Source organism: Condylura cristata, unplaced genomic scaffold (genome assembly GCF_000260355.1).
Source record: "Condylura cristata isolate star-nosed mole 26May11 unplaced genomic scaffold, ConCri1.0 scaffold00015, whole genome shotgun sequence".
Classification (NCBI taxonomy): domain Eukaryota; kingdom Metazoa; phylum Chordata; class Mammalia; order Eulipotyphla; family Talpidae; genus Condylura; species Condylura cristata.
In genome coordinates, this window is record NW_004567116.1 from 11125355 (window position 1) to 11138203 (window position 12849).

A 12849-nucleotide genomic window follows, 5' to 3' on the forward strand; every position below is an offset into this window, starting at 1 on the left:
AGAAAGGTTAGAGAGATACTAGGTTGCTGGCTTTAAAAATATAAGGAGACAGGCCCTCCCTGGTGGCGCAGCGGGTTAAAGCACAGCACTGAGAATCTAAAGCCGCTTCCGCATGAGTTCGATTCCCGCCTGCCCCGGAGGTGACCACATGGCGTGGCAGACCTCTCCTGACCCGCCTTCTGCTCCCCTCAGGAGTGTACTTCATAGATCTGCCTGTTCTGCTCCCCGCTCTGTCTCTGGTGAATCCTCTCGCCGCCCCTGAGCCTCTGGCCTGTACCCCAGTTCTGTATGAACAAATAAATAAATGTTAAAAAAATATATATATATAAGGAGACAAAGTCAGGGAATGTGGGCTGCCTGTAGGCACTGCAAAAGGCAAGGTAACAGACCCTTCCCTGTAACTACCAAAAACCTCGCTAGCACTGCTGTCCCCTTGCATTTAGCCTGGTACAGACGGGAATTCCACCCTTCAGAACTTAGGTTGTTTTAAGCTACTAAGTTTACGGTTATTTTTATACTAGCAACAGAAAACTAATACAAGCACCCACAAAGTTCCAGACATAATGGTGGTGCATAAAATAGGGATGAGCTCAGATTTTAAGTTAAATGGGAGCTATGGACTAAATCCATGCTCTCCAAAATACTTCTGTTGCAGTCCTAACACCCAGTGTGCTGGTAATGGGGAACACGGTCACTAGAAAGTAATTAGGTTTAAATGATGCCATGAAGTTGGGGCGCTGATGATGATATTAGTGTCTGTAATAAGAGGAGATGCCAGAGAACCTGATTTCGATTCTCTGCCACACAAGGACACAGTGTACTGCAGTTACGGGCCAGCCAGGAAGACAGTCCTCACCAGAACCCAACCATGCTGGCGCTCTGATCCTGGACTTTAGCCTCTAGAACGATGCAAAAATAAACTTCTGTTGCGTAAACTACCCATTCTATGGTATTTTGTTATGGTAGCCAAAGTTAAAGTAGATTTGCTAACCATATTGGAATGGGACATTAATATCAGTACTAGAAAATGAACCTTAGCAACTTTATCATTATTTATGTGAAGAAGAGCTAGGAATTTACTTGCTTATTTCATGCTGGAATTGTTGATCTAAAAAGAGACAACTGAATGAAGCTTAACTTAATTACTTATCAAAACAGTAGTAGTATCAACTGTAGAGGAAAAATCAGCTTGAGTAGCGCAATCTCAGCAGTGTGAAATAAACAAATAATAAAGTTGAGTTTTCCTATGAAGATAACAAAATTAAACGGAAGGATACATATTTCCACTGATGGTTCCAACACTAGATAGTGGTAATAGATGGAATGAATGGTCTTTCACTAGAATTGGGTCATTAAGCAAGGTTTTACATATCCCAAACACTGGCATTTTCAAACACTCCTGATGCAGCCCTTTAAAAGGACAATTTGGTACTAAGGAAATGAATATTGTACAACCTTAAAGGAAAAGGGTGTAAGCTTTTTATTTCTGACATGCACAGTTGTCTAAGAGTTAGCGAGAGTTAGTGATGAGACAAGATGATTCCAGTTGTATGTTTTTAATAAAATCTGTGTGGTTGCAAATACACAGAAATGTTTTGGAAGAATACACAAGTAACTCTAAATAATTCCTAGTAACAAGCACTGTGGGGCCTTTCTGGGTGGCACAAGCGCAGTACCATGAAGCTCACCACAGCTGCCTCACCGTGGGTTTGATCTTAGCCAGGGAGGTGACCCACATGGCGTGGCAGACCTCTCCTGCAACCCCCTGCTGCTCCCCTCAGAAGTATACTTCGTTTATCTGCCTGTTCTGCTCCATGCTCTGCCTCTGGTGAATCTTCTCACTACTGCAGCTCATGCTGGTACCCCAGTTCTATATGCATAAATAAATAAAATCTTAAAAAAAAAAAAAAGGACTGTGGGTAGTCATGAAACTTTTCATTTTAAAATAAGGTAACTTAGCACTTTTTTCCAGTAATGACCATGCATTTTATAGTCTTAGCTGAAAAATTAAAAAAAGATCTAAAAAAATACAAATTTAAATCTTGATGAGTAAGTCTATATTCTCATACTGATAGCAATGTTTAGCACTAGAGAAAAGAAATCAGGATTTAGAATCACAGCCTGAGTTCACAATCTGCTATTTCCTACTGCATGATCCTGGCAAGGGCTTTATCGACATTTCTTTAATTACTACAGCGATCAATACTCACACCTTACTGGGTCTATATGATGATAAAATGGGACAATGAACATTAAAACACTTGATAAAGTACCCAGTGGAAAATAAACATTAGATTGTTTTCATTATGTAACAGAGGGGTCCAGCAATGGGCTAGCCAACACATAGGGAACAAATAAATGAGTTGGAAGACAAAGCAATAAGAATTCACCAAGACAGTGTAGAAAAATGGAAGAATTTACAAAAATGAAAAATACGCTAAGAGATCTCTGGGAATATTCATTTCATAGGTGTGGGGATGGAGGAAAGAGAAAGAGAGAGAGAGAGAGAATACACATGCACCAGAAAAAAAAAGAATCACTGGAGGATATAATCATGAAAAACTTCCTGAATCTGCAAAAGAAGCAGACATCCAGAAGAAGCCTAGAGAGTTCTACATGAGTAACTCAGAGACCCACACTAAGACACATTGTAATTAAACTGGCAAAAGTTTTCTTCACAGCGGCATAATATTCCATCGAATATAAGTGACACAATTGCTCCACCCATTTATCTACTGAAGGACATTGAGCGTGTTCCATGACTTGTGAGTGCAGTTGAAAAGAAAAGTATCAGACATTAAAATAAAGCTTAAATATTTTTAAGAAGGACATTATATAATGATATAGAGGATATTTATCAGGAAGCAATAACAACCGTCAACACATATGTCCCCAAGATAAATGCACCAAATTATATTTAAAAAGTATTAATGGATCTAAAGAGAAAGTGACAGTGACACAACAGTGGGAGGGGATGTTAACACCCCATTTACATCAACAGATAAATTCTGCAGGCAGAAGTTAGGAAACATCAGTTTTAAGTGATATATTAGGACATATGGGCATTATAGACATAGATATATAGAACACCCCAAAGCCACAGAATATACATTTTTCTCAAGTGCACATGAACATTCAGATCACGTGTTGGGATAAAAAAAAAAATCTATCCTGCTTATTTTTTTTTCCGAAGAACCAACTTTTGGTTTTGTTAACTTTTTGGACTGTTTTTCTAACATACATTTCATTTATTTCTGATTTGACTTTTATTATTTCTTGTTCTCTACTGGCTTTTGGGTTATTTTGTTGTTCTTTTTCCAGTTCTTTAAGGTGGGAAATTAGGTTGTTTTTTTGAGTTATTTCTTGATTCTTTATTTGAGCCTGTAATGCTATATATTTTCCTCTTATAACTCCTTTTAATGTGTTCCATAAGTTTTGAGGATATATGTCGTCGTTGTTCTTCTCCAAGTATTCTTTAATTTCTTCTTTGATCTCCTCATTGATCCAGTGGTCCTCCAGTAGTGTGGGTTTCAATCTCCACGTGGTAGGTGGGTTTTTTGTCTTCCTCATATGGTTTATTTCTAGTTTAATCCCTTCATGGTCAGAGAAAATAGCAGGTATGACTTTGATCTTAGTGTATCTATTGATATTTATCTTGTGACCCAGTATGTGGTCAATCCTAGAGAATAATCCATGTGGGTTTGAGAAAAATGTGTACTCAGATTTTTGGGATACAAAAAAATCTGAAGAAATTAAAAAAAAATTTATTTATGCATACAGGCTGGGGTACAGGCCAGAGGGGCAGGGATGGTGAGAGGCTTCACCAGAAACAGAGTGGGGAGCAGAACAGGCTGATGGATGAAGTACACTGCTGAGGGGAGCAGTGGGCAAGACAGCAGAGGTCTGCCCGTCATGTGGATCACCTCCCGGGCAGGGATCGAACTCGCACTTAAGCAGCCTCAGCTTGGCCTAGCTTTGCAGTGCAGTGCTCCAACCTGCTGCAACACCAGGGAGGGCCAAAAATCTAAATAAATTTAAGGAGACTGAAATCATTGTCAATAAGCAATTTTTCCAACCACACTAAGAAAAGGTCAGAAAGCAACTACAAGAAGAGAAATTGGGCCACTGAAGAACCAAAATATATCTGGGGATGAATGACAAGGAAATTACCACAGACTAGAATCTTTGGAACACAGCAAAGCAGTACTGTGGGAAGTTTATAGCAGTACATGCCCAGCTCAAAAAATAATCTAAGTGTACATCTTAAGGAACCTGGAAAGAACAGACATCCAAAGTCAGTATAAAACAGGAAATAATAAAAATAAGACTAGAAATAAAAGAAAAAAACAATACAAAAGATCATTGAAATGAAGAGTGGGCTTTTTGAGAAAAATCAGTAAAATCGATAAACCCTTTAGTCAGACTTACTAAGAAAATAAGAGAAAAAATAAAATAAATGAAATCAAAAATGACAGACACACTAGGACAAACAGCACAGAATACAGGGGACCAAAGACGACTATGAACATCTGTATGCCAGTAAGTTGGACAACCTTGATGAAGTGGACAAACTTCTTGAATCATACAACCTCCCTCCTGACTCAACCTCTGAGTCATGAAAATAAGAACAGCCTATCACAAGGAAAGACCTTAGAACAATCATCAAAAAACCAAAGTCCAGGACCAGATGACCTCGCTGGTTAATCTACCGTGCAAAGAAAACTTGGACCCATCCTTCTCCAGCTCTGCCCAAAAATCAAAAAGGAGAAAACACTTCCTGACTCCTTTTATGAGCATAATGCTGAACCCAAACTAAACAAATTATAAGGTTTTAGAAGAAAAACCAGGAGAGTATGTCCAGGAAGTTATTTAAAAAAACTGTTCAAAGAGGTCTGAGGATAAATGCTAGGGTGCTAAGAGGCTTTACAAGGTGCCTGAGAACAGAAAGCTGAATGTGAATATGGGAGGTCCTGGCTATCATGGTGAGAGCAGTGGGGACAAAGGACTCACTGGAATGAGTTTAAAATGGGAGAGAACCAGTGAGCACGAACAACTCTTTCAAGGTGTCGGGCTACAAAAGAGCCACACAACTGAGAATTCCCCATTTGCCTGTGCTTTTGCCATCAAAAGCATTTATTTCATCAGAAGCAAAAAGTGTAGGGAGCACAAACCTAGCTCCTCATATTTTAGAGTGCAAAGCTGTCCTAGTTTTTGACCCAACCAGCTGGCCTGTCAGAACCCCTGCTGCTGGTTTCCACTGGTATGGCTTCTAAGGCCCTCCATCTGCTAAGCCCCAGCTCACCCTAACCCCCACAACGGTGCAGGGGCCCTTTCTCATTTAATTCCCCTCTGCCCTTTGGATTCTTTCAAGTCATTTTTTCTTGACTGTTGTTGCTTCTCCACACTTGCAATAAAGGTGACCTTTAAACATAACATTTGCAACAAAGAGGAAGACTTCTCTTATATACACAACCTGACCACAACAGAGAGTAATCTCTGAAATCATGGCCCCTTTCACGTTTCCTGAAGGCCTAAGGGCTGATTCAGAACTTTAAAGGTCTTCTGGAAGTGAGGCTTCCTTGTGGGTAGTGTCCAGATCACTATCTCAGTACTGAATACTATTAAGATTTCATTCAGACAGTGGTAAAGTCCTAAAAGCCAGGAACCACTTCTCATACTTTACTATCTATTCCACAGAAACACTGTAGCCCATGTGATCAGAAATGTGAGAGACACTGAAACAGTAGAGAAGAGGGAGACAGCAAGTCCCTTCAGAGAGTAGGCAGTAATCTGGAGAACAGATATGAATGATATGGCAAATGACTTCATAAGGAGCCAGAGAAAAAGTCTGGCAAATAGAAACTTCCCTGAGAAAGTGTTTAAGTTATAGAGAATATGAGTGAACCAAATTGGAGCAATTCATAAGAACAAAATGTGCAAAGGTCTCAAAGCAAGTGAGAACATATTTAGAGACAGACAAAAAATTAAGTGCCATTATGTATGTATATTTGTGGTAAGGATGGGGGACTTGAGGATGAGCATAGTTAGAGCTACAGAGAAAGGATGGCCAAATCACAGACATGGCAAACATTTGGGCCATATCCTGGGGTATGCACCCATTTGATAAAGGTAATTTCTTTGGGGAATGAGACCCCAAAGAAGTGGAAGAACATCACTTTATTTCTTGAACTACATTTGTAACATTAGACATTTATTTTTACCATGTCATTGGTTCAAAATTTTAATTCAAACAAACCAAGGAAGGTTGAAAGATTACTCTAATTATACCACAGAGAATGGACTGGAAGCCAGACAAGACTAGAGGAAGGGGGAGCAGTTAGGAAGCTGTGACAGTAATTAGGTAGTTGGATTAGAGTAATGGTAACAGCTATGGGAAAAAATAAGCTGTAATTAGAAAGTAAAAACTGAAAGATCTAGGGGGGAGGGGAGACAGGAATTAAAGAAGACATCTAGATTTATGACACGGGAAAGTAGGTGAATATTGAATAATGGCATCTTATAAATGTGGGAAAATAGGGCATGATACAGTGCAGGGTGAAAGTGAGTCTAGAGGCCCTCCCTGGTGATGCAGCGGTTAAAGCACAGCACAAAGAAGCTAGAGCCACTTCTGTATGAGTATGATTCCCCACCTACCCTGTAGGTGACCCACATGGCGCGGTAGACTTCTCTTGATCCACCTGCTGCTCCCCTCAGCAGTGTACTTTGTTGATCTGCCTGTTCTGCTTCCCACTCTGTCTCTGGTGAATCCTCTCACTGCCCCTGCACCACTGGCCTGTACCCCAGTTCTGTATGCATGAATAAATAAATCTTAAAAAAAAAAGAAAAAAGTGAGTTTAGATTTGCCATCATACCCTGCAGTAGCTAGAGAACAGTTGTGTGAATAGAAGGGAATACTGAGCTCTTGAGTCTCTGCAGAAAAATTTTGAGTTGTAGAAATAAATGTGGATATTCTTATCAACTATATATTGTAACTTAAATATTGAGAAAGGATGAAATTGCCCAGGTAGAGAGTAAGAAGAAAAGATGGGAACAGAAGCTGGAGGAAGAACAACTACAGCTGAGTTTTTCAGGAAGACCTGTGGACCACCTGCACCATAATCTCTTGAAGAGTTTGGAGACTCTTGGGGTCTCCCATCAACCCACTGAATCATACAATCTGAGAGGCCTAGGAATCTGCCTTTAAGGGAGCAAACTCACTCCCCAGATTATTTGTGTGCAAAATGAAACCGGAAAACTACTCATTTAGATGAGTACAGGAATGAGTCCCTCTCACCACAAATAATAAAAAAAGGTAAGAAGGAGCTGCACTCCACTCACCCTGTCAGGAAAACAAGAATTCCACATCATAGTAGCCAGTGGAAAAGAACATACCATCTAAGTCCAGAGTGGGCTGATGAAAATAAGCAGTCAATAAATATTTGTTCAATGAAAAAGTGGGGAAAGATTTAAAGTTAGGAATTCTCTATATTCCCGAGCTCCTCCCTGGGTATAATTATAATAGTGGGAGATAGCTAAAAAGGAAGGATGGGCTGGGAATCACTTCAGTGCCAACATCTAGGACAAACTGCAGAAGTTTATCAGGTCCTTAGAGAGCTAGTGGATAACCACCACGACCCCTCCCATCTGGGGCAACCACAGAAACACAACCATAGAAACAGCACTATGAGACAAGTTGTTGAAAGGACCGAAGTAAAGGTGTCTGCTTCATGACACAGATACTCTCTCTCTCAGATGGACTGTATCACTAAACCCCAAATTAAAGCAAATCACTCCTTCACTTAAAACACCAAAGATGTTTATCCTATTTGTCCAAATAAATGTGATCTCTCTTTCTTAGTCATAGTTGCTGAATAAGTCACTTATCAATCAGATCTTTGTCAAAGTGCTGAGGCTTCAGACCATCAGTTTGTTGGAAACTGCATTGGTTCTGAGCGGTTAAAAGGCTGTGTCTAAAGGTGTTTACCTGATAGAAGGAAATATAAGTACCCATGCGAATTCACAGCTGCTTGGGACCCTGGTGTCCACCCCCCCCCCCCCCCCGCTCTGAGGTTACCATAACATTATTATAATGGAGGCTAAGCAAGGTGGAAAAGAGAAGAAGAAATTTACTTATTTAGTCCCATATTCCCTTTTCTGTTTCTCCACCTGTGTTATGTGAGGGGGGAAGCAGTTCAAACTTACTGAGCACCGATAAATGCATTTTTACTCATTAGCTGTGTGACTGTGGGTGACTTGCTCTCCTATGTCATCCCATAACATTGTTTTCCAAATGTAAAATTCTAAGTCTAAGATAGAAGAGGGGAACAGTAATCAAGAAAATAATGTTTTAATGCTATGAGTTTAAACGTTGAGGTCCCTATTTAATGAAGAAAGAGACGATCCAGAAGCTATGAAGCAATTACTAGAAGTAATTAAGTATACAAATTACAATAAACTGGTAGTGTTTCAAAAATTCATCTGTTAGCGGGTAATTGAGAACAGGAACATAAATTTGTTTTCCACAGAGTTCATGTGAGATGAGGTGGCTAGGCATGTATGGGGACTCACAAAAATTTCTTTAACCTTCCATATCAGTGACTGCTGGGCACTTTTGATACAAAACAAACAAAACCCCAAATCCAAACCGATGTTGCTATTATAGTAATCAAGCAAAAAGAATATCAAAATAAAAGAAAAAAAAAGGCTCTTGCAGCCTATTCTCTACAACGAAGTTAATCATTGTAAAGATGGTTTACAATGCTCTGCTTAACACTGTAGGTCCTTCTAGAGAGCAGGTTATAATAGCTCATTCCTCCAGCACAGGGACCCAAGTAAAGAACTCTTGCTTTGCAATAGAGCGCAGCTACTAGGTTCCAGGTACAAGGGACACCGGGGGCCAGAGGTATCCGAAAGCTGGGAGAAAAGCACATAGGTGGAGAGGAGGAGAGGAGGAGTCTCTCTGGGCAGAACCCATCAGACCTGTGAAAAAGGAACTTAGTGATGGAGCATTCTTTCATCCCAGCGCCAGGATTCCCTGACAACACTCCTGGAGTGGCAGCAGCTCAGTGAACACAGAGTCTAAACCATGGCAGGCATGCTTCTATTAAAGCAGGGGACATGCAAAGGAAGCACCTGAAGCCTGCATGTGTACTGCATGCAGAGCTCTGAGAATGGAACTCTGGCTGACCATGGCATCCAACTCCCCCTTTATTTTCCACGTGCGGCTTTTCTCTGAGCTTTTCCAAATTCCCTAGCTGCTTATTAGCACACCAGAGACACCAACTTTATTTCTTCTGGTATGACATTTTGTGCTTTCCTGACCTTATCATTATAAATATAACACAGCAAACTATGGCAACTACACTAATAAAGGTCATTTACAAAGGCATGTGGAAAAAAATCTTGCTTTCCTAACTTTATAAGCCTAACCACCTACTGCAGGGGTAACTTGGCAACTAGCCGGAATATTCTTCATGTTTCTCCCTTTCTGAGGCACATCACCAGCAACCTCTACCTTTCCCACTAAACATACATACATACGTATCTCTGCTGTGCAAAAAGAAATTAGTTAAGAAAGAAAAAGCACAGAAGATTCTATTTTCCTATTGCAATGTTCAGCATATAAAGAATACATTTCTAATAGCTTCCACTTTTCAGATGGGCTACTTTCTCATCTGAGTGGCAGGACACATACATGGGAAGGAGAAGTCAATGTCAAAGTATAAATAGCTGTGGCCAAAAACAATATTGCAGAAGAGCCAATGGGAGAAAGGTTCCCAAATTGCAGCAGGAGTGACTTAATTCCATGTCTCCCTTCACAAGGCCTCAGGGGAAACCATCCTGGGGAAACAAAAGAAGGGTGGATGCCACCAGGACTCACCTAAGATTCTGATCTTAAGTAGAACCCGCAGTATTTCAGAAATATACACAACACATGTTAAATTTCAGCTAGTATGTCCATGAAAAGGAAATTTTTCCTAAGCTAAGTCAGAGAAAAACACCACCTAAGAGAAAGTCAATCTCTTCTCACATACTAGTAATGATTCCTCAATACCAATGTTGACTTTAACACTGTGTTTTTTTAAACTCACTCATATCTGAGATAAGATCTGTCATCACACGGCCATACACCAAAGTAAACCCTGCATTAGTTAGGTTCCTACCACCCTGCCACAATCGGAAGGTCTGGTAGTTTCACAGAACAGTCGTTAACTCTTCTGACATCAGTGGGCTAAATTGCCTGGGGGCACATACTTCACTTTGCACAAGTTTCCAGACTTTTCAGAATTGCTCTCAGGTGTTGAAAGTCATTTAAGTTGCACAATTTTATAGAACACACATCCTTCCGGCATTAGCTGCATTCACAAAGCGCAGGCAATCATAAAGTTATATAAGAAAAGCAGTCTCTCTCTGAGGAGTGAGTTCAGACACACAATACAAGGTTCCAGGAAATCGCACATCCTCTTTGCGGGGCTGGGTCACCGGAACTAGTTAAAGAAATAATGCAAAGCACAGAGGGCAGTTCCTGCTGAAAAGATGCAGGCAACGCCACAGCAGGATCTGCATGCACTCCTTCGGGAGGAGAGGGTGTGTGCTGTCTGTAAAGAGCCCCTGTGGACCAGAGTAACGGTACAAACTGAAAGCACCCCGGCCCGACACGAGTTTCAGCTAGTGGGAGAGGAGACGGGGGAAGCAGCATTAAATGACCACTGCCTGGAGGTGCGCCCTGGAACTGGCGCACACCCGGCGCTGCCACCTGCTTTCTACTTCCTCGGGGAGGGCTGGTGACGCGTGGGCCCGCGAGGCAACAGAGGCAGGGATAATGAATGTGGGGCTTCCAGAGCCCCAGCAAGAGAAACTGTCCCCCGGGCCCGACCCCCCGCCGCCGAGCGACCCTCTCCAAGCGGCGCGCGGCCCCAGGGGTGAAGGTAGAGAACTTGCGGGCGGCGGAGGTGAGGGCCAGGGAACCAATGGAGAGGGGGCGGCGCCGGGGTCGCCAGGGCCGCGACGCCCAGACAGTGGAAAGGGAGCAGGGGGCGGGGCCGCGCGGAGCCAAACAGCCCCGGGCCCGGCCGGGGGATCCCCTGGGGCGCGGGTGGGCGCTGGGCAGATCGGGGCGCCCTGGCCGCTACCTGCTGTTGGATCTTCCCGTCCTCTGTGACGACCCAGTGCGTAGTGGCGAGGGCCCCTCGAGCCGCCACACTCAGCAGGGCGGAGAGACTGAGAAGCCAGCCTGGGCCGGAGCAAGGCGACAGCTCGCACCGGCCGCGGACCCCTACTGCCGCCGCCATCTTGCCCCCCCCGGCCCGGCCACTCACACCGGAAGCGGAAGCGGCCCCCGCCGCCCGCCATCTTGGGGAGGTCGGCGCTGGAAGAGGAGGAGCTGAGAGGCGCTGCCCGCTGACGACCGGCTCTCTCGGCCTGGGTTTGGGAGGCGGGAAAGCGCGGCCTCGGGCCCTCGCCCAGGCAGCCTTCAGGTGGGAGACCGCTCTCTGGAGGACGTTTTCCGGTGCAATCGGGGAGTGTGGAAACTGGAGGGGCCGAAAGTAATGTCTGAAGCCGAAATAAGAGGGATTTGTATTGCTAGCAAAACCGCGGTTTTTGTTTTATTTGTATTTCTGGCTTTGTAAAATGTTTGGGGAATAAAAAGTATGCTGTCGAAACCCTTTGGAGAAGTGATGGGTTCTCGGATTCCACGCTCACAGGCGTGGACGCTTGGCTAGAACGGGCAGCGCTGTCCAGTGCAAACGGCGCGAGCCGCGCGCGCGCGCGAGGACAGGTATACTTCGAAAAAGCGAAATCTCAATGCGTTTCATTCAACCCATTAGAAACTATTATTAGTTCTGTATGACATGTATACAGTTGAGACTTTTTGAACTACATTTTCGAAATCCGAACGCATTTGCATTTAGAGTGCACTTAAATTCCAACCAGCTATCCTGCAGGGCTTGCTGCCACCTGTATCTATCTACTTCGACCTTCTCTCAGCAGAGGGCTAAACTGAGTTAGTGCTGCAGACCTGCAGCGTGGACCTCCCTGGCAGCATCTTAGAAACGCACGTTTTGGATCTTCTCTCCCCTCCCTGCATCAGATGTAACCTTGTAACAAGCGCCCCAGCTGACCGGTAAGTACGGTCAATTTTGAGAAGCACTTTTCTTTAGGCAACCCACACGCTGGCCAAGCGACCAGCCTTGTTTTTCTTGAGCTTTTAATGTCGTTTTTGGGATTTCCTGGACCGCCTTCTAGCGTTATGTGCTGTTTTATATTTGGACTCATGCTTTTGATTTTCTCTCTACTCTACGCAGGTGTATTGCAGGAAAACAGATCACTCCCAAATGTTTGAAACAACTCTCCATGCTGTGGAAGCGATGGCCACATTGTTGCTGTCTTTTTTTCTGAGAGCAGCTTTTATTAGAGTACTGAAATAATAACTTTTCATTTCATTAAACATGCCTGACTTACCAGCTTTTTGCTTGGTAGACTTGGGTATGGAAGTCGGACCATTGAGCAATGTGCAGTCTGGTGGCATATCGGCAGGTTACTAGTTGAAATTAGGGCAATAGAACATGTGTGGAAGAGAATCACCAACCAAGTGAAAGACTTGGAGCAAAAGTTGCTAAGTAATGGCAACCTTCATGTTAGTATTTCTTGTTTTGTGACAAATGTCATGTTACATTTCTTATACACAAACACTGGTATTATAGAGTTCCTGTGAATCTTCACTCACCAGGTATAGGCTCGTTAAGTATTTGGCCAAGATCATATAGACAGTGAGCAGCATAAATCAGATTTACTAGATTTTAGAGGCTGAGCAGGGGTGAAGGATGAGTGTGAGAGAAGCTGTAACAC

General features: G+C 42.9%; 1 protein-coding gene and 1 long non-coding RNA gene across 5 annotated transcripts in view; one reads left to right on the forward strand and one right to left on the reverse strand.

The window, feature by feature from the left end:
• The window catches only part of TTC17 (tetratricopeptide repeat domain 17), an 81831-nt gene extending 70476 nt beyond the window's left edge, over positions 1 to 11355 (reverse strand). For 2 of the 4 annotated variants that reach the window (XM_004682892.2, XM_012725550.1), the window contains exon 1: positions 11133 to 11292. In XM_004682892.2, coding sequence (XP_004682949.1) covers positions 11133 to 11291 — 159 coding nt within the window. In that variant the 5' untranslated portion in view covers position 11292. Of the gene's footprint in view, positions 1 to 11132 lie in introns of all 4 variants that reach the window. The other 2 variants (XM_012725549.1, XM_004682893.2) reach the window with 2 other exon arrangements.
• A 36-nt stretch (positions 11356 to 11391) lies between these two features.
• On the forward strand, positions 11392 to 12559 carry LOC105853670. The gene is made up of 3 exons (XR_001145460.1): positions 11392 to 11477; positions 11992 to 12124; positions 12306 to 12559. It is a non-coding gene; the product is annotated as an uncharacterized LOC105853670 (long non-coding RNA).
• Positions 12560 to 12849: the final 290 nt, after the last annotated feature.